The sequence below is a fragment of the Coenobita brevimanus genome, chromosome 30 (genome assembly GCF_032717465.1).
Source record: "Coenobita brevimanus isolate Jiangsu-jjx chromosome 30, ASM3271746v2, whole genome shotgun sequence".
Classification (NCBI taxonomy): domain Eukaryota; kingdom Metazoa; phylum Arthropoda; class Malacostraca; order Decapoda; family Coenobitidae; genus Coenobita; species Coenobita brevimanus.
This window is the reverse complement of record NC_136983.1, coordinates 203,444-217,500: the sequence shown is the minus strand read 5'-3', so window position 1 is coordinate 217,500 and position 14,057 is coordinate 203,444. Positions and strand designations below refer to the sequence as shown.

Sequence of the window (14,057 nt, the reverse complement as noted above, 5' to 3'; positions counted from 1 at the left end):
TTTCCACTGCTCTCACTCTTGACTTGTTCCCCTCTGGCAGTAAATAAAAAGATAAATGCATAGACTAATGGCAATAAATAGTCCTATCCAATACAGTATATTCATCTATCTATCTATCTATAGCCCGACGCCCTAATCCCGCAAAGGGTGGCCGCAGACAAAACGCCTCCAAGTCGCTCTGTCACCCACCATTTGACTACCCTCCCCCCAACTCACCCCCCCCTCCCTCATATACCTCTCAACTCCATCCCTCCACCTCATCCTCAGTCTACCTCTCCCAGTGAAATAAGGTAAGCAGTACAGTGAGGTGGTGGTTCTGTAGGTCTTCAAGAGATGAGCATGTTGGATTCACAGCATGGAGGAGAATTGTGTGGTTAGTCTTCTCTATATATTTTTACAGCTTCAGGTACACAGACACATAGAGAATGGATAATCTGACAGACGGGCAAAGACAAAGAGGGACTTGAGATGAGCATGCTGAATTCACTGCAAGAATAATCATACTTGACTTTTGTTTTTAATATAATTTTTCACCTTTTTTAATGAAGATGGTCTGAGTTGAAGGGAAGGCAGTCTGACAGATACACAGATACACAGACAGACTGACAGACACAGACAAACAAATATACAATATACATTAACAGATAGACAGACCAGTAAAAAACATCATATTCAGAGAAACCAGTGTGGTAAAATGAGCATGCTGGATTCACTGAAAAAAGAAGGATTAGCTAGAGTACAGGAGGTGGCTGTTGACCATCATCCCAGGGTGTAGTATGGGCCCAAAATCTCACAAGTTGGCCTTGCACATCACTCTCAGGAATGGGACTCAATCACACTTACAGAAAGACTGAGCCAGCTACACATACATGTCTCTTCTACACAACTAGAATCTGTTCCATGGGCAGGTTTGCTTCACTCCTCAGCTTTGGATGGCAGCTGGCCTAGAAGGAAAACTCCAAATTCACATCTGAGAGTCTAGATAGGGGCTGCTAACAGTGAGGTATCTATCTACCTATATCCAAGCACCTTAATCTATGAAGGGATGGCCACAAACCAGTTGCCCACATGAGACCATCTTCCATCATCTGGCTGCCCTCTCTCCAACTGACATGCCCCCCTCTCTCATGTACCTCTCCAAACCATCCCTCCATCTCATCCTCGGTTTCCCCCCCCACCTCACTCACATTCTCTCTCTTACTAAGACTCATTCTCCACTTTCGTATGACCGAACCATCTCAAGGTGTTTCCCCAATTGAAACTTATCCATCCAGCTTATTTATGGTACAGTGGTGCTGGAATGGGATGCCTTCATGTGGTGGCGCTGATATAAATGGCCAGTAGAGCTGCCAATTTATACAAACATCCCTCGACCCCCTCTCTACCCCTGCAATGAGGATGGTGGACTGCAGTAAAATGGGAACCTCAGTCGATGGTCCACCGGGATCACGATTCACACGTACCTGGGGTAACTACTACTACTACAACTACTACTACTCATACCTGTACTATTATCATTATATTACTGCTACTACAAATACTACTACTCATACCTGTACAATTATCATTATATTACTACTACTACAACTACTACTACTCATACCTGTACTATTATCATTATATTACTACTACTACTATTACAAAAACTACTACTACTACCTGTATTACTACAACAACAACTACTACTATTACTACTTCCACTAACACCTGTACTACTTCTACTATAACAACGCAACTACTACTACTACTACTACCACCACCACCACCACTATTACTACTACTACTTCTACTACTACTACAATAACCCACCTGAGCACATAAGCATATAACCCACCTGAGCACATAAGCATCCAGTTCATCAGTTGAGGTGGTGGAGATGATTTCACACTTCACCTGGTTCATTATGGCCTCCAGCTGTGACCTGCAATGCACAACGTTACAGAATTAACATACAAGAACACACACACACACACACACACACACACACACAAGCAGGCACCGAGCGGAGCAGACGCACGTCGCCACCACTCCATACCTGGCCAGTGGCATTACCTAAATTAGTATCTTTATATGAGTCAAGCTCTGTACCAGGTTAGACTAAATGGTGTTCTAATATAAAAAGAAGCAGTTTTAAGTAAGACTGTTGTTCAAACAGTATAGAAAACAAAGTAGCGCAAGGGAATGTAAGTAGTATCTGTGCTCTTAGTACCGTACTGCATGATGGCCACCTACTTTAGTAAAGCAAATTTGGAAGAGAAAAGGGATAAAGGTAGAAAGCAGGATGATGATTTCTACCAAGAACTGGTTGAAATGGAGACTTACAATAAACTGGTGGAACGGGTAAACAGACTAGAGATGGCTTTTCAGAATGAGATTGATGAAATTAAGAAACAGATGCACTTGCTAAAGGAAGAAATAGAAAAATTAGGAAAGGAAGTCAACAAGAAAGACACAACAATAGATGAGCTGACAGTAGAAGTGGGTTCACTTAGGAGGAAAATTAGTGAAATGGCAAGAACAGTATTCAACCATGAGGATATTATGGAAGAGTTCAAAAATGATACAAAGACAATTAGGCAAGTAAGCAATCTGATAGATCAGAGATGTGATATTGAGAAGATAACACAGGTGAATGAAGCTGTGCAAAGCTACAAAAATGATGTGGAAACCACTTATGCTGAAATGGTGAGAGTAAAGAAAGAATTAGAAACAAGGGTGGAAGAAAAAAGCATTAAAAAGGAAGTGAAAAAAATAATCCAAAACAATCCTACATTAGTCAGAGATTCAGCAGACATCAACAAATCTATTGTAATCACTGGCATAGAAGAACAAGAAATAAGAAACAAGATCTCAAGAGACAAAAAGGAGATGGCAAATGTAATGAGCATACTGAAGGAAGTATCAGAGGAAATCTGTAGTAAAGACATACAGTAGAGGAACACAAAAGGTTAGAGGAATATGAAACAAGTCAAGGCCTCTAAAGGTAACCTTCCAGAGTGTAAACACAGAGGAGGAGATACTAAAAAATGCAAGGAATCTTATGGAAAAAGAGGAGTTCAAAAATCTATGGATAAAAAGATGCCTAACACAAAAGGAACTGGAATTACTGAAAGAGAAGATGGAGGAAGCAAAAACAAAAAATGTGGGAAGATCAGAGGAGGAGAAAAATACATATTTTTACAAAGTACTGTAACTGGATTGCAGGTACGAAAGTGGTGCATAAACAGGAGGGAATAAAAAAAGAGGAAGGTAGTAGAACCAAGTCATGCCAAGTATATAAATAAGATGATTAAGTTGATGTACTCAAATGTGGAGGGAATGGTATCTAAATTATTAAAGATGAATGCTTATATCGGAGAAAATGAACCACATATAATATGCCTAACTGAAACAAAATTAACACCAAGGATATCAAATGACATCGTAAACTTAGAGGAATACAATATATGAAGAAGAGATAGGAAATTAAAAAAGGGAGGAGGAACTATAGACCTGCATCACTTACTAGTGTTCTTTGTAAAATTTGTGTGAAAATTTAGAAAAAGATGGATTAGGTATTTAGAGGAAAATGAAGTGATAACACCAAGACAATTTGGTTTTGGGGAAGGAAGATCTTGTGTTACCAATCTACTAAGTTTCTAGAGTGATAGATGTCATACAACAGAGGGAAGGGTGGGCAGACTGTATCCACCTAGACCTCAGGAAAGCATCTGACAGGGTGCAGTTTAAGAGACTGCTGTGGAAGTTGAATACCTTTGGAGGTGTGCACGGGAAATTATTAAAGTGGATGGAAGATTATCTGGTAGGAAGGCAGATGAGAGGCAGATGAGAACAGTCATAAGAGACAAGGTTTCACAATGAAAAGATGTCACTGGTCGAGTGCCCCAGGGCTGTCTTGGCTCCAATAATGTTTCTGATATAAATAAATGATCTGCCCAAAGATCTGAATAGCTACATGAGCATGTTTGCAGATGATATTAAAATCATGAAATTAATAGTTGTAAGGAACTACAAGAGGACTTGAACAAACTTCACAACCAGAGCCAGACTTGGAAAATGGAGTTCAATGCCATGAAGTGTCATGTGTTACAAATGGAAGTGAATGAAAAAAAGACCAAATTGGACATAAAAATGAGCAGTGAGATAATTACCAACAGAAAAGAAGAGAAGGACTTGGGAGTGATTATACAAGATGACCTGTCACCAGAAATGCTTATAAACAGAATCACTGGAGGCACATATGAATTACTAAGCAACATAAGAGTGGCTTTAATTATATGGACAAGGAAATGCTGAGGGAGTTGACAGGGTCCATGATAAGACTAAGACACAATATGAACAGTATTACACACACACAATATAAAGAGCTTTACACACATATTATAAGCAGTATTACACACAAACACTATATTTTCACACTATATTTAGAGAGAGAGAGAGAGAAAAAGTCCATGTGTGTGTGTGTGTGTGTGTGTGTGTTTCAGGAGTGAGGTGCATACAGTTGTTATGGAGCAAAGGACACTGAAATATAACAATGGGAAAAAATGTATCCATTTCCCTCCATGTTACCATCTAGCGTGGGTCCTGAGAGACAGATAAAACAGACCTCTTGAGGGATACAGATGTAACAAAGATATTATCTCCACCTGATAACGAGACAACGAACTGCATTACTTTTATCATATTGTGGTAGACTGACCTCATAATCTTGGGGACATGACTTATTTATTCTACTCAGACTAACAGGATTTTTCAAACATCTTTTTCTTTTGGCACTCTAGCAAAGGATTGTCTCCCTGTTGTATCATCTATCTATAGCCAGATCCCATAATTCCATAAGGGGTGACCATTTGACTGCATTAGTTGTTTTAAGGGGAGGGACAGTGACCCTCCACTAACCCATTTGTTGACACGTACAGAACACGTATGGGTTGGCTATTTGGTTACCACCCAGTGCTGTAAATGGTTTCCTGGCTTCGTTTCGTTTCATTTTTAAAGGCTCCAACATGCTTGCATGCGTCAGCCTTGGTCACCTAATGGCAGCTCTCCATGCTGCACGATCTGTTGCAACCTCCCTGTTCAGTCCCTTAACCCTGAGGTCACACTTAATGACCTCGTCCCATGTCTTTCTCCGTCTAACCCTCATAACCATCCATCCAATATTAACACTTCTCACCTTCCTCACCCAATTATCATCCCCCATCCTCTCCACATGTCCAAACCATCTCAATAATAAATAAATACATGAGAATCTAAATGAGCAGAGCAGATACTAATAATGACTGAGCCCCTCCCCCCCCCCCCACACAAAGGCAGAGTGGAAATGGAGTGCTACCTATGTGCCACTCTGTATATCAATGTATGGAAGGGGTTAGGTGTATGCAGTCAACAAAAAAGTATCGCGCACGTTATTGCACATATTCTGAAACATGGACGAAGCATTGTAATATGTAACTGCAAATAACATCCTTGGTAATTACTAGGACTCACACAAAAGTTCATATTCTGAGTGCTGTGTTTGTTAAGGCCCTGGGTTGATAAATTCATATGTGTCCTACAAAACTCACTCATTTTCACATCCACTGTATCCCAGATGTGCCGTACATTTTGTGTTGCCTGTACCATGGGTCACAAAAGTATCGGTGCACAATATGCGTGAAATACAGGATCTGGGAACACATACAAAGGGTCACTAAAATATTAGTGTCCAACCTACCACACACTGGTAGCCCTGATGTCAGCAGGTGTCATATATCACCAACCAGCAGGATCCTCTTGCAAACATAGCAAATGTTATGTTTGTATAAACAGACACTGTTAATACACAATGAGACGCTGGTAATGTACAACAGTTGTTCGAATGTTTTTGGTAGGTATTGGACCCCCTCTGCACTGATACTTTTGTGACCCATAGTATATAGGAGTTGCTCCAGTACACAACTATCAAACACCAGATTCAAGGGAGAAAGAACAGGATCTTTTAAGTTCAAATCAATTGAAATAGCTAAACTCAATCATACACAAACAAAACAGCTTTAACAGAGCAGAATCTAAATTACAGATACAAATACAGTACAATCATTCCTAGGGTAGGTGGAGGCAACCATCATCCACTCACTTGATGTAGTGCTGCCTACTTTTTCCTTCACTTGTAACATTCACTTTTTGTGTCTGCCCTCCTCTCTTCCTATTTCATCCATCTTTCCTGTCACTTTTCATTACTCTTCTTTCCAGTTCAGGTGGCTTTACATTGAGTGACAAGTATGAAGGTTTCCTGTATGCCAGGAAACCATTCACAATACTAAGTGGTAACCATATAAGCAACCCATGTGTGTTCCCTATGTGTCAAGAAGAGGGTTGGTGATGGGTTAGTGCCTCTCCCCGTAAAACAACTAACTCACAGACAAACAGCCACCCCAGACTGGATAATGGCGTCTGGCTATAGACTGACAGACAGATAGACAGATAGACAGACAGTCACTCCATGGATAGAAATGAGTGGAGAAAGAGAAGGATCATTAGAGAAGGAGATGGCAAATAAATCTCACTGTTTCCCAGACAGAAGTTCTATAAATGTCTTGTATCCCTGGTGAACATGGAGGGCCGACTATCAAGGCGTCATTGTACTTAAGGGAATTGTCACTGCTCAGTGACAAAAATGATTAGACGTGATAAGGAACAATGCCAGTCAAATATCTTCTTATTATCATCCTAACTCTTATATCTATCTGCATCTATTGCCAGATGCAGATAGATATGGAAAGGGAGGTCACAAACAAATCACCTCCACATCACCCCATTCTCTTTCACATGGCTGCCCTCCCTATGACTCAAACCCCCTCTCTCTCCACTCCATCCCTCAAGATATATTAAAGAGGGGGCCACATCATTGCTCAACAACAACTATAATAATAATAATAATAAACAATAATAACAATCATCTAATCTAATAATCTATCTATCAATCAATCTATTGCCAGATGCCTCAATCCCGTACAGGGTGGTCACATACAAATCACCTCCACGTCGTCCTGTCCCCCGCCATTTCACTGCCCTGCTCCCAACTCACACCCCCCTCTCTCATATACCTCTCCACCCCATCCCTCCATCTCATCCTTGGCCTCCCCTTCCCTCTCTCCCCCTCCACCTCACTCATATACACTCTCCTCATCAGTCTCTCACCCTCCATCCTCTCCACATGGCCAAACTACCTCAGTGTGTTCCTCCTAATGCTTCCTATCACATCCACATCCACACCACAATGCTCCTTTATATCCTCATTTGTCAGCCTGTCTCTCCATGTGACTCCACATGCTCCTCTTAACTAACTCATTTCCACTGCTCTCATTCTTGACTTGTTTTCCTTCCAACAACGTCCAAACTTCACTTCCATACGTTAGAGTTGGTATCACAATACTGTCATCATTTCGTTTGTTTCGTTTCATTTTTAAAGGCTCCAACATGCTTGCATGTGTCGGCCTTGCTCACTTCCCTGTTCCTTATCACTGCTTTCAAGGAACCAGCAACCTTTCTTTCTTGTTGTACCCTTTCAAGCACTTCATCCTCCAAACTTCCATCCTTACTCATCACACTATCCAATTACTTAAAAAAAACTCACATTTTCCATTTCCTCACCATCCAGCCTCACTGTACATTCACTGACTTCACCTCTCTCAAAGACCATCACTTAACTCTTCCCTGCATTCACCTTTAGATTCCGTTTCTGACCATCACTTTACTCTTCCCTGCATTCACCTTTAGATTCCGTTTCTGACCATCACTTTACTCTTCCCTGCATTCACCTTTAGATTCCGTTTCTTACCCACTCTCCCAAACTCATCCACCAAGCCTTGCAGCTCCCCTTCGTCTTCACTCAACAACACAGTATCATCTGCAAACAACAGTACAGGGAGTTTCCAAACACTACCCTCTCTCACCAGGGCCACTCAAATATCCACTGCCCTACCTTGTACCTCTTTTATTACCCCATCCATGTACAGATTGAACAACCATGGAGACATAACACATCCCTATTTTAACCCAACCTTCAAAGAGAAAAATTCACTCAGTTCACCATCCACACGCACTGCAGCCTTAGCACCACCATACATACTCTTCACAGCATTCAACAACTTCCCTTCTACTCCATATATTCTTAATACTTTCCACAATCCTTGTCTATCCACCCTGTCATATGCTTTCTCCAAATCCATGAAAGCCACATACAATTTCTTTCCCTTCTCTAGAAACTTTTCCACTAAAGATCTAAGAATGAATATCTGATCTACACAACCTCTTCCCTTCCTAAAGCCTCCCTGTTCTCCAACTAATTCCTCTGTTCTTTCCCTAACTCTGTCAATAAGTATCCTACCATACACTTTTCCTATTACACTAAGAAAGCAAATGCCCCTGTGATTACCACACACTTCTTTTTCCCCTTTTCCTTTGTACACGGGAATAATTATAAGTGACTTCTAATCCTCCAGGACTCTTACCTTCCTCCCAGGCCAATCTGCACATCTTCCACATCCATTCTACTACTATCTCTTCCCCATGTTTCAGCATTTCACCACACGCTCCATCAATTCCTGGGGCTTTCCCCAATTTGACTACCTTCATTGCTGCCACAACTTCTATCCTACTGATTTCTTCCTGTCTTCTCACCTCCCTCCTTCTCCCAGCCATTCCCCAGCCACTTATACTCGCATTACTTCCATCCTCTACAGTATGTTCAACAATTCCTTAAAGTGTTCTCTCCATCTGCTCACTTTTTCTCCCTTCTCCAATAGTAATCTACCATTTTTATCTTTCACTCCCCTGCTAACTTCACTGCCACCCTGTCTTACTCTCTTCACCTCTTTCCAGAGCATTTTCTTACAGTCCCTCCACTTTACACTCAAATTCCTTCCAAATTCCTCATCCACTCTCTTCTTACTCTCTCTCTTACTAATCTTTTCACCTCTCTCTTCCTTTCTACATATAACTCCCTCTTCCGCCTCTCAACTTCTTCCATGCCTCTATTTCTCATTCATTCATTGTATGCTTTCTTCTTTTGTGCCACAGCCTGTCTCACCTCATCATTCCACCACGCTGCTCCTTGCACCCCCCTTCATCTTCTCTTCACCCCCACACACCAAATCACATGCTGCGCATATTTCTTCTGTGAATATCCTGCACACACCTTCCACGTCCCCCATCTGCTCCAATTCATATTTACCCAATCATTCCGCTACTTCTCTCTTATATTCTGCCATTTTCTCATCCTCTTTTAACCTTTCAACTCTCCTTGCAACTACTCCTTCTTCCCGTCCTTCCCTTCTTCTATTTCTCCATCTTGCTTGGATCTTGATACTGGCCACCACCAAGTAGTGGTCAGAAAGTCCACTCTCCCAACCTCTATAAGCTCTTGCATCCATTACACATCTTCGTATCCTTTCATCCACACACACATAATCAATCATTGCCTTCCTTTCATTCAGTTCACCACCCACTCTTCTCATCACTCGCCATGTATACCTGTGGATCATTTTGTGCCTGAAGAGGGTATTGGCTATCACCAACCCCTTCCCAGCACAAGTGTCCACTAACGCACTGCCATTCTCATCTATCTCAGCAGGCACACCCCACTGACCAACTATTCCATCCACCTTCACAATCCCTACTTTACCATTCATATCACTAATCAAAAACACTCTCTCATTCCTTCCAAACTTTTCCACGCACACTTCCACATTTGTCCAGAACTCTTCTCTCATTCTGCTTGAACGATCTTGTGTTGGCACATACACGCACACAATCGCCCACATTTGTATTCCAACTTTCAATCTTACCCACACAATCCTTGACCCAAATGATCCATACTCTCTTAAGTTCTTCTTCCATCTTTTACTCACAACAATACACACTCCTTCTTTTGCCCTCTCATTCTCACCTAATGACAATAATTAAATAAATAAGTAATGAGGTTAAATATCCCAGTATGTTTTCTTACCATCATCATCATCATCCTTCTTATTCCCAATTCTTATCAGTCAGACCTCTTATCAGCTCATGGAACGGGTAATACATGATACATACATTATCTTACAATATCTACTTGCATTCTAAGGTCATCACTCCAACAGAGGCATTACAAACACTACACAGATCCAAATATGGTACTGGAATTTTAAGAGCACAACCCTTGAATAACATACCATATACTACTTTCAACTTGGCCCAAATTTTCCTTTTACAGCTTATTTCACGTAGGTCAGTGGCAGAAAATGACGATACAGTACTGTGGTTCTACATCCTTTCCACCTCCCTTCCTCATGCCTAGTACCACATTCTAGTATTAATCTACCTTTACAACTCTGCATTCAAGATGAAGACATGGCAATTTTAGGACAAGTTTGAGGAAAAAAGGGTACAGTACTGTATAGTAAAAATCAGCTCAAGCAACTGTTACAGCACTTTCCTCATACAGTACACACTTTTCAAATAATGACAGTTGTTGCTGAGCAACCCTGGTCTGCCTGGCCAAGCAGACCCACCAACAGCAGACAAGTAAATGCTCCTGCAGGGCCATCCCATGCAGTGAACCAATGTTTTTTTTTGCATCTCCACCTGGTTAACACGGGCACCATAGATGGCTATGATCACCCCCATTTTTTGGATATATGGTTACCACCCAGCATTGTAAATGGATTCCTGAGTTACAGGAAACTATTAGGCTTGTCATTCAGTGTAGAGCCACCTGTAGTGGAATGAATAATAATAACAGTGACATGAAGGATGGGAGAAACAGGAAGGGAGGAGGGCAGAAACAGAAAAAGAATGAAGGTGAAGGAAGTAGGCAGCACTACATCAAATGAGTGGATGATGGTCACACTAGCTACCACCTTCATAAAATGGCAGTAAAAATATGAGACTGGGACAGGTGTGACCAGCCAATGCATATACAGGCATCATCTAATATTAGACCACTACTACACCTCAGTCTGTACGCAAGCCTTGCTTTTGCTTATCGTGAGATTTTTTAGACACTTCAGAAGGTCGTTCTATAGTTAATAACAGGCCATGTGGAGGGGATGGAGAATGAGAGACTGACTAGAAGAGTTTATGTGAGTGAGGTAGAGAGGTAGGGGAGGAGGGGGAGATCATGAGATGGAGGGATGGAATGGAGAGAGATATTATGGAGGAGTGTGAAAGATAGAAGGGATGTGAGCTTGAGGGAAGGTGGCCAAAGGAAGCTCCCTAATGCCTCTTTCTGATTTACTTTGCTTATCATACCCTGCCATCCTCTTCTGTATTACTTAAATCATTCTAATATCACCATACTCTACAAGAACAACACACAAAGCAATATCAACCAGTCATATCTAAAAATAAATCAGTGAGGAAGAGGTGATAGGAAGCTTCCTGAATGAACATGAATACTAGTCCTGAATGTGTTCTGGGATGGAGCAAGGGCAGCCTGATGGAGAAGGACACGGCAATGTGGAAGTGATTTATCCACAGCTATCCATTCTGAGACCAGGGATTGTGGCTATACAAATAAGAGTTATTGTATATAGGTAGATCGATGGGTAAATAGATGGATAGAAATATATGGTATTAGATAGATCAATATATAGATTCATACATACAGGCCTAGATGATGATGATGATGATGATGATGATGATGATGATGATGACGACGACAATGATGATGAAACTGGGTTAGTGATGATGATGACGACACAGGGTAGGAGTGATGGTGGTAAAACAGGGTTAGACTGATGATTGAACAGAGTTAGTGATGATGATGAAACTGGGTCAGAGTGATGAGGAAAATGAGGATAATAAAGGTATTAGACTGATGATGATGATGATGATGCTGTTCCAACTGCCTTATTACTGATGCTGACAATTTTGTTCCAATGTTATCAGTGTGCTACCAGACACTACGTACGGTACAAGTGTCTAGTCACTGATGCCTTATCTTGGTCATGTAGGACAACATTGAATGAATGAACCAAGTCTCCTTGGTTACTACTGAGAGAGAGAGAGAGAGAGAGAGAGAGAGAGAGAGAGAGACACTGTGTGTGTGTGTGTGTGTGTGTGTGTGTGTGTGTGCATTCCTGAGAGAGAGAGAGAGAATCAGTATGGAAGAAAGACATCAGCAAGAGATACAAACAGACAGACACACAGCCAGATAGATAGATAGATAGATAGATAGATAGACAGATACAAGAAGCTTACAAAAGGAGGAGAAATGAGAAGCAGATGGAAACGCTAATTTGAACACCAGATGTGCAAGTGATGAGAGCAGACTGGTGGTGGGGGTAAACATTACAACACACGGTTTGTTTTTATCTGAACACAGTGATTTGTTTTTATCCGAGGGACTAAGGTATGAGTGAAATCTGACGAGGTACGAGTCTCCTTGGTTGCTAGCCAAAACTCATTCTCCAATCTAACTACACCTTGCCCTCGCCTTAACTTGGTCCAGATTTTCATCCTGATGCAGGTTATTTCACTCAGATGCAGGAAATGACAACACAATGGCTCTACATCCTTTCCACTGCACTTCTTTGTGACCAGCATCATATTCTAGTGTTATGCTATCGTTAAAACTGGGCATTCAAGATGGAAAGGTGAGTATTTTGGGCCAAGTAGGAGTAAAATGATTAATAATACAATGCTATGGCTGTAGGCTACATCCTTTCCACAGCACTTCTTCATGACTAGCAGCATATTCAAATGTTATTTCATTGTTATAACTGAGCATTAAAGATGAAGAGATGGCTATTTTGGGCCAGGTATGAGTAAAAATATTAATAAGGTGATCTACAAATAGTTATGCTTCGGCTCTACATCCTTTCCACAACACTTCTTCATGACTAGCATTATATTCTGATGTTGGTCTACTGTTATAACTAAATATTCAAGATGGAGAGAAGAGTACTGTAGCTATTTCTGGCCATGTAAAGTAAGAGTAAAAAAAATTATTATTAAGGTAATATAACAATAAAAGACAATGTAATGGCTCTACATCCTTTCCACAGCACTTCTTCATAACTAGCATCATATTCTGGTGTTAGTCTATTGCTACAGGCTAAGCATGCATTCAAGATGGAGGTGAGTATTTCTGGCCAAATGAGCAAATGAAGTGACACAATATTATAACAATATGAAGGGAGGAGGGCAGGAACCATCTGCCCGAACAAACTGATTTTTATTTGCTGTTCTGATTCCACTGCCTTCCCTCTATGCATCTATTTATCATTTCATATATTTGTGTGTCTCTTTATCTATGTATCTACTTATCTGGTCAAAAAAGATTAATTTCTCCTCACAGATCTCATGTTATTAAATTAATTTCACTGCCTGATCTCTCTCTCTCTTTCCTATCATGTCATGACATAAAAGACTCATTGTTCTTAAGTACCTCATTTTATTTGTTAGTCTGACCCCCCCCCACCTCTCTCTCTCTCTCCAATAAATCATTTAGATGACATGTAATCTCTCTGATGTAACTCAAGGGCTTTCCCACTCTCTCTCTCTCATAATATTTAGATGACATATAATCTCTCTGACCCTGCTAAAGGGCTTTCCCTCCTGCCCCCCCTCCCCTCTCTCTGATGTAACTAGAGGGCTTTCCCTCCTGCCTCTGACGTAGCTGGAGGGCTTTCCCTTGCAGCATCATTATACAGTAATTAGTTTGTTTTCATATGACAGAACTGGACCACTCACACATTAAATACTAAGTGCTGGGTACACACAATTCAACTCAATTTTAACTATTTGTTCAACTTAGGAATGGCATTTCAGTTAAAAACTTGTCTAACAATCTATACACTGTTTGCATCTACCTATGTAAGGTAAATGCCTTAATCACTAGATGGGGAGGCCACAAATAAATTACCTCCACTTCAGGCTGTCCTTAACAATCAGGCTGCCCTCCCTCCAACTCATACCACCTGCATTCATCTCTCTCCAATCCATCCCTCCATCTCTTTGTCAGTCTCCTTCTCCACCTCACATACATTCTCCAACCCAATCTCTCATTCTCCATAAGGCTAAACCATCTC

At 41.1% G+C, this 14,057-nt stretch overlaps 1 protein-coding gene across 1 annotated transcript in view; it reads right to left on the bottom strand.

The window, feature by feature from the left end:
• Positions 1–14,057, bottom strand: part of SamDC (S-adenosylmethionine decarboxylase) — a 36,632-nt gene that overhangs the window by 13,207 nt on the left and 9,368 nt on the right. The window contains exon 2 of the mRNA XM_080268841.1: positions 1,835–1,921. Within this exon, the coding sequence (XP_080124967.1) occupies positions 1,835–1,921 (87 nt within the window). The remainder of the gene's footprint in view (positions 1–1,834; positions 1,922–14,057) is intronic.